The 20,499-nt window shown below is 70.7% G+C and overlaps 2 protein-coding genes across 2 annotated transcripts; both read right to left on the bottom strand.

Annotated features, from left to right (window-relative positions):
• Positions 1–104: 104 nt before the first annotated feature.
• Positions 105–9,346, bottom strand: DENND4B (DENN domain containing 4B). The gene is made up of 27 exons (XM_068414523.1): positions 9,280–9,346; positions 7,124–7,434; positions 6,801–7,053; positions 6,651–6,720; positions 6,323–6,492; positions 5,981–6,222; positions 5,828–5,894; positions 5,688–5,746; positions 5,449–5,593; positions 5,185–5,360; positions 4,975–5,075; positions 4,667–4,882; positions 4,442–4,587; positions 4,226–4,365; positions 4,020–4,143; positions 3,693–3,899; positions 3,492–3,620; positions 3,252–3,399; positions 2,618–3,177; positions 2,416–2,538; positions 2,165–2,340; positions 1,607–1,769; positions 1,269–1,502; positions 1,089–1,194; positions 829–994; positions 678–742; positions 105–576 (listed from the first exon to the last, which is right to left on the bottom strand). Exons 2-27 carry the CDS (start codon positions 7,420–7,422, stop codon positions 431–433), a joined length of 4,431 nt encoding a protein of 1,476 aa, XP_068270624.1. The 5' UTR covers positions 7,423–7,434; positions 9,280–9,346; the 3' UTR covers positions 105–430.
• A 436-nt stretch (positions 9,347–9,782) lies between these two features.
• Positions 9,783–20,435, bottom strand: CRTC2 (CREB regulated transcription coactivator 2). Its single transcript, XM_068415070.1, is given in 15 exon segments — positions 9,783–10,539; positions 11,065–11,239; positions 11,328–11,496; positions 11,498–11,625; positions 12,055–12,503; positions 12,730–12,974; positions 13,081–13,130; positions 13,332–13,411; positions 13,603–13,632; positions 13,859–13,962; positions 15,205–15,273; positions 16,328–16,387; positions 16,482–16,600; positions 16,858–16,959; positions 20,251–20,435. Coding segments are annotated over 15 exon segments (2,160 nt in total). The 5' UTR covers positions 20,422–20,435; the 3' UTR covers positions 9,783–10,330.
• Positions 20,436–20,499: the final 64 nt, after the last annotated feature.

The raw sequence follows: 20,499 nt of genomic DNA on the forward strand, positions 1-20,499 counted from the left end.
CCCCCCCCCCCATCTCGATGGTGTCATGGCGCCGCCAACACCCCCCCAAGGCGGGTCCCGGTCCCCCTCGGTGCCCCCCAAGAAGGCGCCCGCGGAGGCAGCGGGGAAAATAACCGCAGCGGCTTTTATTTACAGACCCCCAGGGCGGGGGGGGGCTCCTATTGCACAGTGCGGGGGGGCAAAGGGGGCCAAACCGACCCCCCCAAACCCCCCCCGGGCTTGGGCAGGCAGGGGGTGGTGACGGGAGATGGAGCAGAGATGGGGGGGGGGACAATAAATAAATAAAAATATATTAACACTGACATATAAAACCCTTTGTGAGGCAGGGGCTGTGGCGGGGGCTCCTCCCCCGGCGTGTTGGGGAGTGGAGGGGCTTGCCTGGGACCCCCCCCCGGGGGTGGGGGGGGGGGACACGCGGCGGGGGCCACCTCTAGCACTCGAGGGTGGCCCCGAAGCTCTTGCGGCAGTCGATGGCTTTGGAGCTGGGGGGCTGCGCCCGCCGCCGCCGCAGCTCCTCCTTGCCCAGGCTCCCCGCCAGCTTGTTGTAGGCCGACTTGTACTTCTTGTCGAAGGCGGCTGCAAGGAGGTGGGGGGGGGGGGGACAGGCACAGCGGCCATCAGCACTGCCCGGGGGGGGCACCCAACGCCCCCCCACCCGCTCCCCAAGCCCCCCGTACCGATGTCCATGTGCTCCCTGCCCAGCGCCGCCAGCGTGAGGAAGAGGATCTCCCGGTAGATGCTCCTGGGGAGGCAGAATGGTGAGGGAGGGGGTGGCCCGGTGCCGGTGGGGGGGTCTGGGGTGATGAGGGGGGGGGGTCCCAGCCCTACCTCTGCAGGTGCCAGGGGCCACCCGGGGCTGCCAGCGCCTCGAGGAAGAGGGCGATGGCCTTGTGCACCTCGCTCAGCCCCACGTGGCTCAGCACGGCCTCCAGGAAGGGCAGCGAGAAGGGGTGGCCGTGGGGCCGCCAGCACCGCAGCCGGGTGGGGACGTTACCTGGGGCACGGTGGGGGGGACACGGGAAGGAGTGGGGGGGGGTCAGCAGTGCCCCACCGCCGCGGGTCCCCCCTCCCCGCCGCCCCCCACTCACTGTGAAGGCGCCAGAGGACGTAGAGCGGGGGGCAGGCGTCGGGCTCGGGGGCCAGGACGTCCCAGAGCAGCCGGACGCGGACGCAGGGGGAGTCGGGGGGCTGCGCCTGCGGGACGGGCAGGTGGGCACCGGGCTGGCGGCCCCCCCAGACCCTCCCCCCTCAATGCCCCCCAGCCTCACCTGCGGGGCCGGGGCGACGTGCTGTGAGCCCAGGAGCAGGCGGGGGAGGTTGCTGGGTAGCTCCAGGCGCTGGAAGTACCAGACGAGGTTCCAGTAGATGATGGGGTGACTGTCCACCAGCTCCGGCTGCGCCAGGAACTCGCCCCCTTCGTTCTCCACCAAACTTTCCAGCTCTTTCCGCAACACCAACGGGCTCAGGTAGGCGAAAGCCACCCGTTCCGACCGCCGCGGCACCTGCAGGAGACGGCGAGGCGGGGGACACAGCGCTGGGACACGCAGCCCCCCACCCTCCTCCTCGCAGGGGTGGGGGTCTCCCCTCCCCGTGCCCGGCACCGTACCGCCGCGTCCGCGCAGCCGTTGCAGAGCTCCGGTCCGGCCTCGTCCAGCGCCAGGCAGCGGCGGCGGTCGCTGAGCACCGGTCCCTGCGCGCCAGGAGGAGGGAGGGAGCCGTCCTCGGCAGCGCTGCGTGGCAGAGGGGGGGGGGATGGGAATGGGGGGGCTCTGGGGAGGACGTGGGACATTAGGGACCTCCCTGGAGGATAGAAGGGTGGGGGACACTGGTGGGCAGCAAAGAGGGACGTTGGGGACACCAGGGACACCGGACAGCGTGTGGGACATCAGGTTTTTCCCCTAAGGCAGGACAGGGGACACTGGTGGGCAGCAAAAAGAGAGGCTGGAGACACTGGGGACACCGGGGAGGATGGGGGACATTGGGGTCTTCGCCCAGAGGACAGAGGGACGAGTGACACTGGTGGGCAGCAAAGAGGGATGGTGGGGACACTGGGGAGTATGTGGGACACTAGGGTTGTCGCCCAGAGGACAGGACACTGGTGGGCAGCAAAGGGAGGGACTGGGGATACTGGGGACACCAGGGAGGATGGGGGACAGGGTCCCACCTGGGGGGCAGCTGGAAGTCCTGGATCTCGATGCTGAGGAAGGGGACGAAGGAGCGGCCGCAGAAGGGGCAGGTGGTGTTGAGGTTGGAGTCGTCCGAGGTCCAGCCAGCCATCACCTCCTCGTCGTACACCAGCGCGCCGCAGCCCTGGCACCGCGAGCAGCTGGACAGCAGGACCTGCCCGGCGGCACCGTCAGCCCCCGCGGCGCGGGGCCGGGGGCCGCGGCGGGACGGGACCCCCCCCCGACTCACCTCCACGGCCGGCGGCTCCTGCCCGGTTGCCCCGTCGGCCGCCGGCTCGGAGGACTTGGGGACGCCGGCGCTGCCCACCGACGTGTCCGACAGGTCCAGCTCGCTGCCCAGCGACACGGAGCTCTGGGGGGGGGGGACACGGCGTCAGCGAGGGCGGACGGACGGACAGACGGCCACAACCCCCCGGGGAGACGCCGGGTACCTCGGAGGCGGTGGATTCGGGGCGCTCCCGGGGGCGCAGCAGGGTCTCGGCAGGGCTGCGGCGCGGCGGGGGGTCCCCGTCCCGCTGCTCGGAGCCCCGGCGCGGGCAGGCGGCGGCGGCATCCCGGGGGCCGGTGGGGAGCTCGGCGCTGGCGGCCGGCCGGAGCGAGGGCCGCTTGCCCGGGGACAGCAGCTGCTGCAGCTTGGCGGCCAGCCCCCGTCGCGGCGTGCCCCCCGCCGCCGCCCCCCCGCCGCCCCCCAGCCCCTCGTCCGCCCGGTCGCTCTCGTCCGTGGCGAAGCTGACGTCCGACAGGCTCCCGTCGGCCGAGCCGGGGGCACCCCGCAGCCGGGGGGGCAGCGGGTCTGGGGCTGCGGGAAGAGTGGGGGGCCGGGTAACTGGGGGCTCCCCCGGCCGCCCCTCGCCGTGGTGGGTGCCCCCGGGGAAGCTGAGGCTGCCGCTCTTCACCAGCCGGGGGGCCGGGGGGGGGTCCCGCAGGCTGCGCCCGGCCCAGGTGGTTTGGCGCTGCAGGCTGGGACGGGGCGCCGGGGGGGCTGGGCCGCCTGCGGGAGGGAACGAGGGGGCTGTCAGCAGGGTGACAGGCCCCCCAACAGCCTCCCCCCCATCCCCACCCTACCTGGGGGGGCGGCGGCGGCGGCAGCCCGGCGTTCCCGCTGCCGCAGGGGCTGCCGGAACTGGGCAGCCCCCAGCACGACGTTGCGGAGCTTGGCCCAGCGCAGGCGCCCGCCCTGGGTGCCCGCCGGCCACTTGCTCTCCAGCACGGCCTGCGAGGGGAGGTGGGGGGGGGGGGCAACGAGACGGTCAGGCGCCGGCGGGGACCCCCTGGGACCCCCACACGCGTGTGTGTCCCCGTCACCTTGTTGTAGTAGCCGTAGGTGACGGTGTTGGGCACGATGCCGGCGCGCTTCATCTCCAGCAGCACCCGCACCGACAGCACGGGCTCCCCGTACTGCCCGCAGAGCTGCATCAGGATGCGGTAGCAAACCTGGGGATGGGGGGCAATGAGGGGTGGCCAGGGCCCCCCCTTGGCGACCCCCCTGCCCCAAACGCCACCTACCTCGTCCGGCAGCACCACCTTGTGAGCCTCCATCTTGCGCAGGACGTCGTAGGCCAGCTGGAGGGCCCGCAGCTTGGCGGGGGCGGCGCGGACGTGGGTGGGCAGGTAGAGGAACCAGAGCCCGTAGCAGTGGCCCAGCAAGCACTTGGCCCACATGTCGGGCACCGAGGAGTACTTCTGGGCCACACGCTGAGCCACCTTCATCTCCTGGGGACGAGGGGAGGAAGAGGAGGGAGCTGGGGGGGGGTGCAGCCAGCACCCTGCGCCCCTCACCGTCCTGTCCCCGCTGAGGCCCGGCCAACTCGTCGCACCGTTGGCCCCGCTCACCTGCTTGGTCCTGCGCGGGGCCGGGCTGCTGGGGGCACTGCTCCTGGCCTGGCACAGCTGGGCCACCAGCGGGTCCCGGGGGGGCTCCAGGAGCTCGGGGCGCAGGGTGGGGAACCCGTCATAGCTGGGGGGTGGGAGCAGAGGCTGAGTTGGGGGGCACTTGGGGGGCGGTGGGGCTGGGGGGGGGGTGTTGCGGGGGCGCTCACCGGTACCGCGCCGGCAACTCGGTGCCGTCAGGCCCCGCTGGCTGCTCGGGGGGGGTGATGAAGACGGTGTGCTCGCCCCCCCGGGGGTCATCCAGCTCCATCAGCGGCGTGTCCTCCGGCTTCTCCAGCTCCGCCTGCACCTGCGGAGGGGGCGCGGGGCGTCACCGGGGTGGGGGGGGGGACACAGGGCCAGGACGCGGAGGCGGCGGGACCCACCTTGTCCACACAGGTGTCGAAGAACTCGAGGCAGGGGTCGCGGTCGCTGGCGAAGGAGCAGTCCTCGATGAACTGGGTGAAGAGCTGCGTGCGCAGCAGCTGCCCGTAGAAGCGGTGGTACGCCCGCTCCCGCGACTTGAGGAACCCTGCGGGGACGGGGGGGGGTTAAACCCACCCAAACCCCCACCCCGCGCTCTGATCCCCCCCCCCTCGTCCCTTTCCCACCCTGCAGGGCGAAGAGGCTGCCGGCGTCGCGGCCGGCGGGGGCGGGCGCGGGGGCGATGGGGCGCAGGAAGGAGCGGTAGCCCCGCAGGGCGCAGGCCATGAAGCGCAGGAAGGCCGCCCGCGCCTCCAGCTCCAGCTGCGCCCGCCGGCCCCGCGCCGCCGCCGCGTCGCTCAGCAGCAGCTCCAGCGACGCCTCCTCGCCCGGCCCGCTGTACACTGCGAAACCAAGGGGGGGGGGGAGAAATGAGGTGATGGTGGTGGGGGGCACAGGGGGCTGTGGGTGCCCCCCCCAGACCCTCCCCACTCACTCTCGTCCAGCTGCTGGGAGAGGCCGTGCAGCGAGGCCAGCAGCACCTTGCAGGGCCGGCGGGGCAGGGAGCGGGGGGACAGCAGCTTGCGGTCCTCGCTCCTGGGGGGCACAGAGGGATGAGGGGTGGCCTGTGGATGCCCAGAGTCCCCCACCCCAGCAGCACCCGGCTGGTGAAACCCCTCCCCACCACCACGACCAGGTCACTCACTGGAAGATGGTGTTGGTGTCCAGGTCGACGCAGATGACGTCCCTGGGGGGCTCGTAGAGGTCGAAGTAGCTGGAGTGGATGCCTACAATGAAGGGCACGGGGGCACACAGCACGTCAGCCAGCGCCAGCGGGCACAGCGGGATGTAGGGGCACTGCCAGCGCAGGGGGAAGATCATCTGGGGACAGGACAAGGGCGGTCAGCGCCACGGGCCAGGTGTCCCCAGCGCCGCGGCGTGGCGTGTCCCCCCCCCCCATGGCACTCACCGCCACCAAGGCTTCGCCCACGCTGGTCAGGACGTCGGGGCGCAGGGAGTGGATGAGCAGCTTCTGCTCGGTCAGCACGGCCACCAGCAGGGCCACCGCGTTGTCGGGGCCCAGGTTCTGCAGCAGCGTCAGGAAGCTGGCACCGCTGCGGGGTCAAGGAGGGGGGGACATCACTCAGCTGCCCCGTGTCCCCCTCCCCGGGGTGTGTGTCCCCTCCAGCGCCCTGCAGCCACACTCACCTGAGCGGCAGCGGGGAGGACACGGGCCGGCACAGCAGCAGGTTGTCGTACGGGGACATCTGCGGGGACACGGTGGGCTGGGGCGGGGGGGAGCCAGCACGGGGACAGGGACAGGGTGGGGGGGACACCCAATGGCTCACCTGGACGAGGATGCGTGGCCGCTGCGGAGACGGGAAGGGGACGTTGTGCATGAAGTGCGAGATGTGCCTGCAAGGCAGAGGGGCCCGTTGGCTGGGGGGGAGGTGACAGGGGCCACCCCCTTGCGTCCCCCCCAACCCCAGCCCCGCGCTCACGTCTCGAGGGGCAGCACGTGGGGCCCCGAAATGGAGTAACGGTAGATAAACATGAGGAACTTGCGGAAGACGTCGAAGAAGGGCCAGTGGGAGAGGACACAGATGCTCTTGCGGGTCTGCAGGGAGCGCCCGGCCACGGGCCGCCGGTCCACCACGCTGAGCAGCCCGAGGCGCAGGCTCTGCTTCTCCGAGAGCCGCTCCCGGGGAAAGGCCTCGTGGAACTGGATGGCGGCCCCGTACACCTGCGTGGGGCGGGCAGTCAGGGGGGAGCCCCCTCCCCGCCGCCAAGCCCCCACCAGCCCCAGCCCGAGCCCCCTGATGGACAGGGGGGGTCCATCCTGCCTTGTCGCCTGAGGCGCCGGTCAGCACGAAGGTGGAGAAGACGGGCAGCGGGTACTTGGTGTCGGCCGGCCAGCTCTCGATGGTGGCCCCCATGGGCAGGCAGAAGACGGGCACCGACTCGGGCAGGGGGAAGGACTCGCTGTCCTGCTCGGGGTAACGCCCCAGCAGCCCTGGATGGACAGACAGACAGAAGGACGAGCCTCACCTTATCATCTTCTCCATCCAGCTGAGGAGGAGGAGGGAGGGAGCGGCTGGGTGGGCACCCAGCAGCCTCCCAAGGTGAACCCATGGCGGGTTGACCCCCCTCAAAGGCCACGAGAGACCCCACCTGCTTCATAGACCAGCGTGTTGGCCTTGGCCATGGCGATCTTGTAGCACAGGAACAGGGCAGGGCCCCACTGCAAGGAGTGAGTGGAGGGGGGGGGTCAGCGTGGGCCGGACGGCGGCTGGAGCAGGGAGGACACCCCCCAGTACCCACCATGCTGGTGTTGAGGTTCTTGTCCACCCGGCAGAAGGTGTGGGGGGTGCTCTCGCCCTTGCTGGGCATGACGAGGCAGATGTCGGTGACCCCCAGCGTGTTGTGGCCGTGGGGCTCGGCCGCCCGCCGGTACGTCAGGAAGGTGCGTTGGTGGCCCGGCCCCCCCGAGTTGAGGTTGGCCGAGCGGCTGTAGGGCGTCGTGTCCAGGATCTTGTAGCCCGGCTTCGGGCGGTCCTTGCCCTCGTAGTGCACCCTGGGCACAGAACGGGGGTGAGGGGGACCCCCGGGGACCCCCAGTACCCCCCACAGCCCCCGGGACTCACCCCAGTTCGATGAGGGGGGGCTTGTCCCGACCACGCTTGTAGCATATGAACATCTGGGGGTTGTTGAGCAGCCCGGCGTTGAGGTCGACGGGGTGGCCCGAGGTGGTGGCCTCGATGCAGGTGAAGCCGTGGGGCACCTCCTCGCCCTGCGAGCGGATGATGACGGCCACGTCGGTGATGGGCTCGCTGGGGCGGGCCGGGCGGTGCTGCTGGCCCTCCTCCTCCAGCGGCCGCGACGTGTCCGTCAGCCCGGCCACCACGAAGTAGTCCACCAGCTGCGGGGGCTTCTCGTCCGACATGGCTCACGGCATCTGCAGGGGGACACAGCGGGATGGGTGACACCCCGACCGTGCCCCACAGCCCCCCCCCCAGCAGGGGAAGCTCCCCCGGCCCCGGCAGGCTGGCAGTGTGTGGTGCCCCATGGCACGGGGGAGCTGACAGGGCGAAAGCACCGGGGACGGGAAGGGAGGAGGCTTCCGGTCACGCCGTGAAGCGCAGGGCGATGTGACGGGGACCCCCACGGCGTGGGGGGGGACAGCACCCCACCCTGAGCACAGCAGCTGCGGGAGGACACCCCTCGGGCAGCGCCTCCGAGACAGGACCCCCACCCTGCGGCGCGGCCCCCCCCCAGCTTGGTGGCTGCACCCCCGGTTCACAGCTTGCCCCCATCACCCCCTCCCTGACCCCAGAGCCCCCAGCTTGCCCGGGCGCTGCCGGAGGGGTCCGCGGAGGCCACCGGAGGGGTCCACGGAGGCCACCGGAGAGCTGCGCGGGGCAGGCGGGAAAGGGGAAGGAAGCGGGCGACGAGGCCGCCAACACCCACGTCACACCCCCGCGGCCGTCACCCCCCTCCGCCGGCTCTGCCCCAGCTGCCCCGCGGGGGGACAAACCGGTCCCAACCCCGAACACGGAGACCCCAAGCAGGGTCACCGCGGTGGCCCTACAACCCCAGGAACAAACCCCCTTAGCCGGGGGGGGCTGCACCCCGCTGGGGCCGCAGCAGCATCCCCTGCACCGGCAGAGGCAGGGCCACGGCAGCGGCTAGAGCTTGTCCCCATCCCCGGCTGGGGACCCCGCGACCCCCAGCCCCGCGACCCCCAGCCCCATGACCCCCAGCCCCACGGGGTATTTTTAGCTCAGCACCACGTGACGATGGCCGAGCCACCGAGACGCAGCCCCAGCGCCGGGTTTAGCTCCTGCCACCCGCCTCGGGTGGGGAGAAACCGGTGGGGAGGGGACCCCCACAGCCAGCCTGTGCCCCCCCACCTCTCACGGGTCCTCCCGGGCAGGCCCCCACAGTGGGGCACCCCACATGTCCCCACGGACCCTTCCCAGTGACCCCCGGTGTGGGCAGTGCCACGGAGGGGCTCCGTGGGACAGGCAGGGCCGTGCCCCCAGCTGCAGCGGGAGCAGGAACCGGCCCCACCGTGGGCTGCCAAAAGGGAAGTGGCGGCTGCGGGGGGGTCAGGAGCCCCCTCCCCGTGACCCAGTTCCACCCCTGGGGCAGGATCCGGCCGCTGGCTGTGGGGAGAGCCTGCCCCACGGCAGGGCCCCAAGGGAGCTCCGGGGGTCCGCAGGCAGACCCTGCCCCACAGCGCCTGCGGGCCTTGCCCCACTGCGTGCCCTCTGCACCCCATGGGGCCGGCGAGGCTACAGCGCGTCCCCCCCCGCCCCAGGCCTCCCCATCCCGGCCCCATCTCGGGCTGGAAACCCTGGGGTGGAAATGGGGGTGTCAGCGAACGCCAGCCTGGCCACAGAGCCCCCCACAGCACCCTACACACATGCCTGGCCCCACAAGCCCTATAGCCGGCCCTATACACTGCACAGCCGGCCCCACACACCCCCCAGCCGGCCCTATGTGCCCCACAGCCGGTACTATATACCCTGTATACACGCACAGGCCCTATAGCCGGCCCTATACACTGTACAGCCAGCCCTATATACCCCACAGGCGGCCCTATACACCCTATATACACACCCGGCCCCACAGGCCCTATAGCCGGCCCAGGCCCTACACCCACAGGCCCTATAGCCGGCCCCACAGGCCCTATAGCAGGCCCAGGCCCCACACCCGGCCCCACAGGTCCCACACCCGGCCCAGGCCCTATAGCCGGCCCCACAGACAACCACCCCCTCCCCGGCCGCCCCCCCGGTACCTGCGGGCCGGGCCGGGCCGCGCCGCTGGGCTCCCCCGGGCCGCTACCGCGCGCCCGCCCGGCCCCGCCGCCGCCGACAGCGGCCCCTGGCGGCCGGGAGGACCCCAGCACCCTCAGGGACCCCCCCAGGAGCTGCCAGGACCCCCCCAGGACCCCCCCAGTAGCCCCAGGAGCTGCAGAACTCCCCCAGGATTCCCCCCAGCAGCTGCCAGGAACCCCCAGCACCCCCCAGGACCCCTCCCAGCACCCCCAAGAACTTCAAGGAACCCCCCAAACCATGCCCCCCCCCCCAGCACCCCCAGGAACTGCAGGGACCCCATTGCTCCCCCCCCAAGGGACCCCAGACCCAAAGGCCTGGCAGGGTGGGGGGGCCGGAGCAGCTGAACCCCCCCTGTGTCCCCCAAAACCCCCGAGGAGGCTCAGGGGTTCCCCCCAGCCTCACCAAGGGGGTGTGTGCCACCGCTCCCCACCCTGAAATCAGCCACGCGCCATCACAGGGGGCATTTAATTAACATATAATATATTTTAAAAAATAATAATAATAATAAATCACTCTGGCTCCCTCCCGGGCAAGGGGGGGGGAACACGGGTCCTGGGGCCCCAGGTCCCCCCGCCCACGGACGGGGCCCCCACACTCCCCGTGGGGCAGGGGCAGGGGGGGGGCAAAGTTACAAGTGCTTTCTACACGTCCCGCGGGGTCCCCAGCAGCTGGGTAAGGTGGGGGGGGGCTGGGGGTACATACAGGGCGCAGCTGGCGGGGGGGCAGCGGGATTTCTCTTTAAACATGATGATTAGCCAGAAAAAAATAAAATAAAAATAGAAGCAGAGCCCCCCCCACAACCCCCCCCCCGGGGGTCTCTACCTACGGGGTTATGTACAGCCGCCCCCGGGGGGGGGACGGGAGCCCCCTCGGTGCCGGGGTCTGGGGGTGCCGGAGAGCGCCTGGCTCGCGTCCCCCCCGCTTCGGCGTCCCCCAGCCCCGTTCTCCCCGTTTTAATGGGGAAAAAAATGGGGGTGGGGGCAATTGGGGAGGGGGGCGCCCCCCGGCCCCTCACTGGAGGCGGTCGGTGCGGAAGGAGTCCTCGACGGCGGGGTCGGTGAGGAGGGCGTAGGGGTCGCTGAGCATGGTGAGCCCGTCCAGCGTGAGCGGCTCGATGCGCAGGTCCTCCTCGAGGCCCAGCGCCGCCGCCTCCACCTCGAAGCCCGGCACGCCGGCCAGCGCCGTGGCGATCTCCTTGGAGATGCCGGGGGGAGAGTCCCCTATAAGGGGGAGGGGGGGCGGGAAATGGGGGTTCAGCACCTCTCTGGGAGGTGCCGCTCCCCAGGGGGGCTGTGGGTGCTCCCTGCCCACCCACCCTGGAGGATGATGTTGGGGACCCACCCGAGGATGATCCTGGGGACCCACCCGGGAGGATGATGTTGGGGACCCTCCTGCGAGGGCGACGTTGGGGGGACCCACCTGAGGATGATGCTGGGGACCCCCCTGGGGGGATGACGTTGGGGACACTCCTGTGAGGACGGTGTTGGGGACCCACCCGTGAGGGCGACGTTGGGGGGACCTACCTGAGGATGATGCTGGGGACCCACCCAAGGATGATCCTGGGGACCCACCCGGGAGAACGATGCTGGGGACCCACCTGAGGATGATGCTGGGGGGACCCACTTGAGGATGATCCTGGGGACCCACCCAGGAGGACAGTGTTGGGGACCCACCTGAGGATGATGTTGGGGACCCACCTGAGGACGATACTGGGGACCCACCTGAGGACGATCCTGGGGACCCACCTGTGAGGATGATGTTGGGTACGGGCCCGTGGCGGCTGCAGTTGCTCAGGTTTTGCCGGTTGAGGACGTGGGGGTCGTAGGTGCCCTCGCTCGGGGGGTAGCTCAGGGTCCCCAGCTCCTCGGGGAAGCCGCCGCTGTTCCCGGTGGGGCTCTCCCCCATCCCGAACTGCTCGAACTGCGGGGAGAGGCCACGGGATGGGGACGAATACCCGCCACCGTCCCCCCCCTCCCGCTGTCCCCGCCATCGTCCCCGTCCCACTCACGCTGCCCAAGCCGAAGTCGCTCAGGGGCTGCCCCAGCTGCTGCTGCTGCTGCTGCAGGGAGGCGTTAGGCTGGTACTGGGGGGGGTACGGGCGCTGCGCAGCCCCGCTCGGCGGCACCGGGGGCACCGGGGGCCGTGCCGGGGGGGCGGGGGGCAGCGCCGGCTGCGGGGGGGGGCGGCACGGGCTGGTGCAGGGCTTTCTGGCCGGGCTGGGACTGCAGGAGCAGGCCGGGCTGGCCGTAGGGGTACGGTGGGAGCCGCTGGTCGGCCGGCAGCTTGCTGGTGTCCAGGGGCACCCCCTGCAGAGAGAGCGGAGAGGGGGGGGGGGGTCAGCCTGCGCCCACCCCCACCAGGAGCTGGCCCCGGTGTCCCGGTGTCCCCATCTCCGCCAGCCCCCCCCGGTGCATCCCCCAGCACCGGCAGCGGGTTGGGGAGACAACGGGCATCCGGGAGACCCCGAATTTCAGCCCCCGCCCCCGGCACCAAAACCCTGCACCCAGCACCTGCCGGAGCGAGCCCCCGGGGTGGGGGAGCCCCGGGTGGGACGCACTGCATCCCCCACCCCATGCTCCCCAGCGGGGAGGGGTCCGGGGGGGCGAGGGGCTTCCCTGGCACGTGGCTGAGATGAGGATGGAAACAAGAGACGAGAGCGAAGTGGAAGGAGGAGGAAGAGGGAGGGCGAGCGCGCGGTGGCGCGGGGCCGGCGCGGGCGATGGGACCATGCATACCTGGGTGATGGAGGACAATGTGGGTGACATTGTTGGTGAGAACTGTTTGGGGTGCTGCCTTCTGGAGTCGCCACCCATGGGGAGGGTGAGGGGGCTGAGCGGGACCCGTCGGCGGGGCGAGGTGTTTATGGACGCCTGCACCATGGGGGCGTAGGAGGAGGCGCTCAAGCCGGAGGGCAGGCTGGGGTTGCTGGGGGAAGACTGCATGGGCTGGCTGCGGGGGGACGTGGGGAGCGAGGGGTTGCTGAGCGAGGAGGAGAGGGAGGAAGGCAGGGACTGGTTGGAGAGGGAGGAAGGGATGGAGGAACTGCTTTGGGAGGACTGGAGGGAGGGGTTGCTGAGGGAGGACTGGAGCGAGGGGCTTCGCAGGGAGGCCTGGAGGTTGGGGTTGCTAAGCGAGGACTGCAGGGACGGGTTACTCAGGGAGCTCTGCATAGGTGAGGTAAGTCCTGTGGGGACAAAAAAAACAAGAGACACCACCGTTACCCACGGCATCGCCCCGCGCCCCAGGCTCTCCTCCCCGGGCCGGGCCAGGCTGGGGCATCCCTGGGTGGGATGGAAGGTGACGGAGGCGACCACGACGATGGAGACAGACACAGAAACACACACACACACACACACCCCGGGACGTCGGCTCCGGTGTCTCCCTGCCCACGGGACGGGGCCAGCCCTCACCTGGCGAGTCGTAGCCCGTGCCCAGTGCCAAGCTGCCGCTGATGCCCAAGTGCGTCATGGTGTTGGCCAGGTTGCTGGTGCTGTTGCCCCCGCTCAGGCTGGGGTAGGGGGTCTCGTCTGGGTCGAGAGGGGTGGGCAGCGGGGAGGGGAAGTGCAGGTTGGTGAGGTCGGGAAGGGACCCGCCCGTGTTGAGGGCCGAGGGGATGAGGGGGACGTTGGCAGGCTGGTCCGGGGATGGAAACACGCTGGGGGGAAGAGAGAGAGGGGCTCAGTGTGGGAACTGCCTGCCCCCCGCCCCAGCCCCTCGCCCGCAGCCATCGGTGGGCTCGGGCTGCCCAGCCCAGGACTTACTGGATCCCGGGGACTTCGCAGGACCGTGGACGGGCTGAGGACGACGAGAGCTGCGAAATCAAAGAGAAGGAGTGAAGGGAGGCCGGAACGCTGGGCCTGCGCCCCCCCCCCAGCCCTGGGCCGGCCCCGGTGCAGGGGCAGGAGGAGGCAGAGTCACCCCGGTGTCACAGCGCCCAGCGGGCAGGGAGCTGGCAGCCCGGGCAGGGGGGGACACAGGGGCGACTTCCCCACCGTCCTGCCTCCGCACCCACCTTCTTAGTGTCCCAGGGCTTCAGCGAATGCTTGTTGTCGTCGAAGGTCTCTTCGATGGGAGGCACTTGGAAAAGAAACACTGGGGAGGGGGGAGCAGAGGGTCAGGGCAGGGGGAGCGGCACAGCCCACCCGCACCCACCCCGGGACACCGACCGGTCACCAGCGGGGCATTACAGACCCACAGAGGGGTCCCTGGCCACCCCTGCGTCCCACCCGCTGCCCCAACTCTTTGCAGGCTGCGAGGGGAGGGGGACAGGGGTCCGTGCTCACCTTTACTGTCTGTGTCCCCGTCCAGAAAACCTGCAAGAGAGCGGGTGGCCATGAACAGCAGGACACGGGGACATGGGGGACATCGGCCAGCACCGCGGCGCACAGGCAGGGAGCGGGGGCTGCTGCGTGACCCCACTGCACAGGGACAGGGCTCGACCTGTCCTCGAGGGGCAGAAGGGTCTGGGGGTCCCAGGGCAGCCAGGTGGAGGTGGGGAGTGGTGGCGTCCCGGTGCGGAGGGAGGGAGGGGGCACTCACCGCTGCGGCGGCCGGGCGGCGGCGCGCCCTGCGCGGGGCCCAGGTACGCGTCCGGGGGGTTGGGGTTCATCACGCTCGTGTGAAGCGCCGAGTCGGAGTTTGTTCTGGTTGGAAAAAGGTGAGGGTCAGACGGGGCCTGGGCTCGGCCCTCGCCCCCCCACCGCCAGCCCCCACCCCGGGACGGGGGCGAGGGCAGGGCCAGGGCACCAGGAAAGGGGAAGAGCAGGGGGACGAAGGGAAGGACACGGGGGATTTCAGTGGAGGAACAACCATCTTCAAAGCCCTCCGTGCCCAGGGTGAGCCCTTCAGGCAGGTGCCAAGGGGCTCTGCGGGGTCCTTGTCCCCCCTGTGCCAGCCCTGCCCTGCCCTCCCCACGCCGTGCTCCCGTGGGGTCCCTCGCCTGGCACTTCCAGGCCCCCGAGGGCCCTGGAGGGGCTGGGGGCAGAGGGCCCGGGGATGTTACACCCATTGTGCTCCCAATTAATTGGTCTGAAGCGAAGGAGCGCGGGGAGGGGCTGGGAAAAGGCCGCTCGAGCTCATGACGCGTCCCAGGACCGCACAAGGGGGACATTGTTCGGCTGCGGCGCAGCTGGGAGGCAGGAAGCTCCCCCCGGCGCCCCGGGACGCAGCCCCCGCCGGCACGGGGCCCAGCCGGGGAGCCACGGGCACGGCCAGCGCCCCGGCACCGAGCCCCGGGAGCTGCCGGCACCGCTCCCCGCACAGCCCGAGGGAGACAGAGCCGGGGCTGTCGCCAGCAGCACCAGCACTGAGCCAGCCCCCAGCCCCAGCGAGAGCCCGCTGTGCCCCAGCCCAGGCAAGGGGACAACCCCAAAGCCACCCTGGTCCCCCCGGGGCTGGCGGGGGCAGCTCCTCGCTGTGCCCAAGCCCCCGGGGAACCCGCTGCTCTGTCACCTCACTGAGGTCCCGAAAGGTGGCCCGATGCCCCGGGGCTGCGCTGGCCCCGCTCCTCGTGCCACGCCAGGGTGACACCGAGCAGCCCCGGCAGCGGGCAGAGCCAGGTCCTCGCCCTGGGAGCCAGCCCCGAGCGGGGACAGCCCCATGGGACACCCTGCCCTGCACCCAGGAGCCCCCTGCCCCCAAAAGCAGCTCCTCGGGGAGCTCAGAGCGGCTGCGGGACCACGCAGCCCGGGGAGGCACAGGGCCACCTCCACCCCCGGGGTCTCCGCATTCAGAGGCCGGGACACCCTGGAGACCCCTTCCCTTCTCCTGGGGGACGGGAGTTGCTACAGGCAGGGCCGTGCCCACCCTGGGGGTCCTGGGGAAGGGCTGGAGCCCGGCTTAGAGAAGGGGAAAGAGAGAAAAAAGGGAATGAGAAAATCCTTCACCTGTTGAGAGCAGACGGGAGCCTGAACAAATGTCCCTTCTCCGTGGGAAAGTTACTCCAGGGCATGGTCCTTTGTGAGGAGAGACAGAGGGGTCACCTGGGGGTTCTCGTGAGGAAGGGGCTGCTGAGACCCCTCCATGTGAAAAACCCCAAAGGACCAAGAGTCAACAAGGGTCCCTGGGGCAAGGCCGGGGGGTCTCCGTGCCCCAGAGCAGGGGGACCACGGGCCAGAGGCCACCCTCTCCTCCAGCAGCATCACAGAGCGAGAGGCAGCTCTTGGGAAGACGAATGAAAGTCCCCCCCGAGCCTGGGGTGAGGAATTTGCCGGGGGATTTGTGACAGGGAGGATTTCTTTTAGGGAAAAAAAAAAAGCCAAGGCTTTGCCCCGGGAGGTCAGGATGGCAGAGAGGGCTTGGACAGGGCAGGATGGGGGAAGATGTGCCGGGGACAAGGACACGGCCCTCGCACTCTGGACTGCCCGGCGCCGAGGCTCGCTGCGGGGGACAAAGTGCAAGACACAACACGAACCTCCAGCAGAGCCCCGGCACGGCCCAGGGCTGCCACCCGCACCGGGGTCCCCACGGGGCTGGGGAGAAGGGGCACACGCGGCCCCTGGGCTCCTGGCACCGAGGCACGGACACGGCTGGGGCATCAGAGCTCGGTCCTGGGAAGGAGGCACCTCACCGGGACCTCCACGGGACAGAGCTTGGGCTCGGCCAGCCCCGTCCTCGCCTGCCCCCGGGGCCAAGAGCCGGAGCTCCTCGGGCAGGATCCCCCTTCCCACTGCTGGCTCCTTTGGGCAGGATGAGATCGTTCCTCCTCAAAACCCCCTCCTCTGCGGGACGGCGCGGGCAGCACCCAAATCAGGGAGGGGAGAGACGTCCCAGCCCCGCTCCCGGCATCTCGGTGTTCCCCTCTGTCCCCCCAGGTCCGGTTTCTCCCCGTGAAGCCGTGCCAATCCTCCCGGGAGGGCTGCCCCGTTGCGAGGGAAACCTCCGGGTGCTCTTTGACACGGAGCAAACCCCCGGGGCTCCGGTGACCCCGCAGACACGGGGCAGGCGGCGGGTTGGGAACCGGCACGTGGAAAACCAGCGCCGGGAGCGGAGCGAAGGCGGGGGCGTTACCTCCTCCAGCTGGGCTCTGGCGGAGGCGACAGGTAGGTGGGTCCGTAGGGAGAGCTGTCGATGTGAGAGGATGTTAAGGGCTGAACGGAGAGAGACGAGCACCGGGGACCCCGGGCCGGGGGCCCCCGCGGCGGGAGGGAGCGGGGTAAAGGATATCTGCCGGACGTAGCGGCGGAGGGGGGACATCATGCGGCGCGGGTCCCGCTGCACCCGCTCCACCAGGCCGTGGTGCCGGGTACCGCGCGCGGAGTCCAGCGGCGAGTGCAAAGGGCCCTGCGGGGAGGAGAGGCCGGGGTGAGCCCCCCCCCGGCCCGTCCGCGAGGGAAGGGGGCTCTGGGGCAGCCCCCCTCAACCGCCCCGTGGCCGGGGAGGGAGCTGGGGCCAGGCACAGCCATTAGAGAACAACCCCTCGTCCCCATCCGTCCTTCGGCTCTTCATCCTCCTCCCCGAGTCCTGACGCAGCTCCTGACCCCCCTCCCGGAGGCATGGAGGGGGGCAGCCCCCCCACACCCCCCCTCGGGGCAGCTCACCTGGAAGTCGGAGACGCCGCTGCCGATCTGGTTGACATTGGGCAGGGAGCCGCTGTAGTAGGGTCCCCGGCTGTGCGCCAGCCTCAGCTTCTGCGCCTGCAGCTGGGCCGGGGTGGGAGGCAGGTCAGGAGGGGCCAGCGAGCACCCCGGGGTGCTGGGGCTCCTCCAAACCACCCCATCACACCCAAGACACCCCCATCCCCACACTCTCCCTCCCACAGCCGAGCCCCAGGCTCACCCCACACCCAGTACAGAGCCCCCAGGGTGTCCCACGGGCGAAGGTGACCCCCCAGCGAGGCACGTCTGACCCGCTCAGCCCCAGGAACCGCGCAGGAGCGGGCCAGGAGGGCTCGAGGTGCCCGGGACCTCTCCACCTCAAAGCCACCAAGCGCAGACGAGGCCCCGCGAGGGACTTTCCTCCCTCCGTGGGTGCCGCAGCGCAGGAAGGATGCTGAGCCCTCGCTGGGTTTAGCAGCTGGGAGTGGGGAAAGCCATGTCCCCCCTGCAGCCTGTGGCACCATCTGAGCCCAGCCCGGCTCCCCCCCGAGCAGCCGAAGCCCCCGTGCCCACCCCAGAGGGCTCCGGGCTCCCCGGGCACCGGCGGTGGGTGCTCCAGCCCGTCCCTCTCAGCCCGGAGCTGCTGGGTTTTCCCACAGGCACCTTGTCCACACCACAACGGGGGGAGACCCCAGCCTGGGGCTGGGGCTTTGGTAAGGCTGGCACGGCACGGCACAGCACGGCACGGCAGCCCCCCGGCTCCTGGCGCTGCTCAAGGCCGAGGGAAGGAGTCACGGCAAACCGCAGGCGGGAGATAACGGGGTCTGGGCACCCCCCGCGCTCGCCGGCACCAGGGGATGTCCCGTTCCCGACCCACCGGGGAAGGAGGGTTCCCCGATGCCACCCCACAGCGCCAAGGCCAAGCACGCACGAATCCACCTTCCCTTTGGCCCTGGGGTGGCCCCTGAGCAGCCCCACGCGCCGGCCAGCACCAGTGCTGGAGAAACCCCAGGGAAAAGGGGAGACGAAGCACGAAAAGCAGCTCGGAAATGGGCTGCAGCCGGGAAAACTTCGACAGCGAATTCCCAAGCTTAAGACCAGCGAAATCCAGATCCAGGGGGAAAAAAAAAAAAACATCCAAAAAAAAAAGGGAGATTTAGTCAACAGCTGGCTGCGCTGGCACTGCAGGATTAGGGCGAGGAGTTGCGCTGGGGCTTAAGGTCTTGGGATCCTGTGCTGTTCTCCGAGCCAGGGTCCCCGCGGGAGCCGGCGGAGCCAGACGAGGCCGAGATCAGGCAGCAGCTCACAAGCAGCCAGGAAAAAAACTCCAGGAAACACGAAGCAAAGCTCGAGGGGCTGCTACACCCCCCGGAGCCGGCCAGCAGCCCCCCCAGCTGCGAGTCACGGAACGGAGATGCCCACGCAGGGCACAAGGTGCCAACGCGACGGCCGCTGCCAGCTCCTTGCCCACGACGGAGGGGACCCACGGGGCCAGAACCCCCTTGGGACCAGCTCCCGTCCCAGCTCTGCGCCTCTCCGGGGCTGCCGGTCCCAAGAGTGGGGAATAAACTGCTGGGGGGAAGCGTCCCGGGGCAGGGATTAGCGGGGAGGACAGTTGTGCCGCCTCTCCCCCGGCTTTGCTGCACATTAACCAGCTGTTTACTGTGCAAACACGGTGCGGGAGGCTCCGGCCCGCTCCCAAACTCACCGGCGATGCGCCGGTCACGGCTCCCGCCTGCCGTCGCGGCGACAGAGGGGACTAAACCTCCGGAGGGATGGCCCTGCCCGGGAGCCCTGCCTGCTCACCGGGGATGGGGCTGCTCCCGGCTCGGCAGGGACAGCCGCACGTCGCTCCCCTGGATGTCCCCATCCCCGTCCCCCTCCCGGTGACAGCCTCGGCTCACCGCTGCCTCGCCAGACCCAGGGTGCTCTCTGACCCCAACACGCCTTTTTTTAAAGGGCTGATGGGTTTTGCTCCCCTCTCCTCTCGGTCCCACCGACCCCAAGCGCGGGGTGACACACGAGCCTCCCCATCAGCCGTCCCCGTCACCTGGAAGAGCCTCTCCAGCTCCCCCAACCCCACACTCCTCTCCCCTCGCTCATCCATCCCGTATCCCCGCCGGGAAGGACGGCGCTGGCTGCCGGACCCCTGCGGCTGCCGGCACAGCCACCCGCAGCACGGCACAGCCCCGTCGCCGGGGCTGGCACAACCCACCTCTCCGGAGCTGAGATCTGGCCAAACCCCGGTCCTGGCAAACAGCCGCACAATCCCCCCCGACGGCGCGGAGCGAAACGCAAACCGGAGCCGACCGTCTCCTCTGGATGCCTTCCCCCACCTGGGAAACCACCTCCTGGAGACGTGTCGCGGCGTCCCCCGCCTCCCCACTCCGCTGTCACCCCCCTGGTACCCCAGCACAGCCCTCCTGCCACCGAGGTCCCTCCGAGAAGCCCTCGGGGGACAACGACTGCCCTTCCCCAGAAGCTGCCGAGCGGGGCAGCTTCCCCGGCTCGCTCATCCCCGCTCCCAACGCTGCGCGTTCTCAGGCTCCGGCCAGGATAAATTTAAGCCTCTCCAGGGACGAAGCATCCGTCGCTTCCCGCATCAGCAAGAAGGACCAACCAACCCACCCGAGGGTCCCCAGACCCCCCGAGTGCCACGGCCCAGCAGAGGCGACGCGGGGCAGGAGCCCGTCCCAGAGCCGTGGGCACGGCGATCCCCTCCTCGCCCCCGTGGCGAGTGCCCTGACAAACCCTCGGGTGCCGCAGGCGGCGAGTGGCTTTTTCCACCCGGTCGCCGGGACGTGCGCTGGGACGCGGAGGCGGTGCGGGGCACACGCTGGACCCACGCACGGCGGCTGCGGGCCGGGGCGAGAGCCACGTGCGAACCCTCGCCCAGGAACCCACGGGGAAAACAATAAACCAAAATAAACCCGGGGGAAGGAGAAGCGGGGCGCAGGCGGGCACCCGGAGACGAAGCGTTGCTCTGGGGGGGCCCTTCCCGGCCCCTCCGCACCCCGAACGCGGAGCCACCCCCAAGCCTCGGGGTGATGCCAACGCAGCCCCATCTCCTCTGCACCCCCAAACCCCCCCAGCCCCTTTGGGCACCCGCCTGAGCCCCCCACCCGCTCTGCAGCCGCAGCGCAGCCCCTGGCCCCCCGCTACCCCACGAGAACCCCCCCTCCTCCTGCACCCCCTCACGCCCTCCCCGAAGCCCCGCACCCCCGCAGCCCCCCCATCCCGCACACAGCCCCCGGCCCCCTCTAACCCCCCCCCAGCCTTCACTCCCCTCACAGCCCACAGGCCCCCCCCAGCCCCCCGGGCCCCCTCACAGCCCCCCGGGCCCGTGGCGCATCCGGCCGGGGCGGGGGGGGGGGAGGCCGCGGCGGCGCAGCTCACCCGGGTGGAGCAGATCTCCATCATCACCTCCTCGAAGGCCGCCGTCTCCTCCGCCTGCCGCTGCTTCTGCAGCGCGATCTTCTCGCTGAACTTCCGCGGGTTGGAAGCGCCGGTACCGGCTGAGGAACCCGCACCGGGCCCGGGCCCGGCCCCCGCACCCGCCGCCGCCATCTTCCCTGCTCGGGCCGCTCCGGCCGCCGCCGCCGCCGCCGCCGCCGCGCGGGGCATGCTGGGACGGCGAGTCCGCGG

The sequence above is a fragment of the Nyctibius grandis genome, chromosome 17 (genome assembly GCF_013368605.1).
Source record: "Nyctibius grandis isolate bNycGra1 chromosome 17, bNycGra1.pri, whole genome shotgun sequence".
NCBI classification, from domain to species: Eukaryota; Metazoa; Chordata; class Aves; order Nyctibiiformes; family Nyctibiidae; genus Nyctibius; species Nyctibius grandis.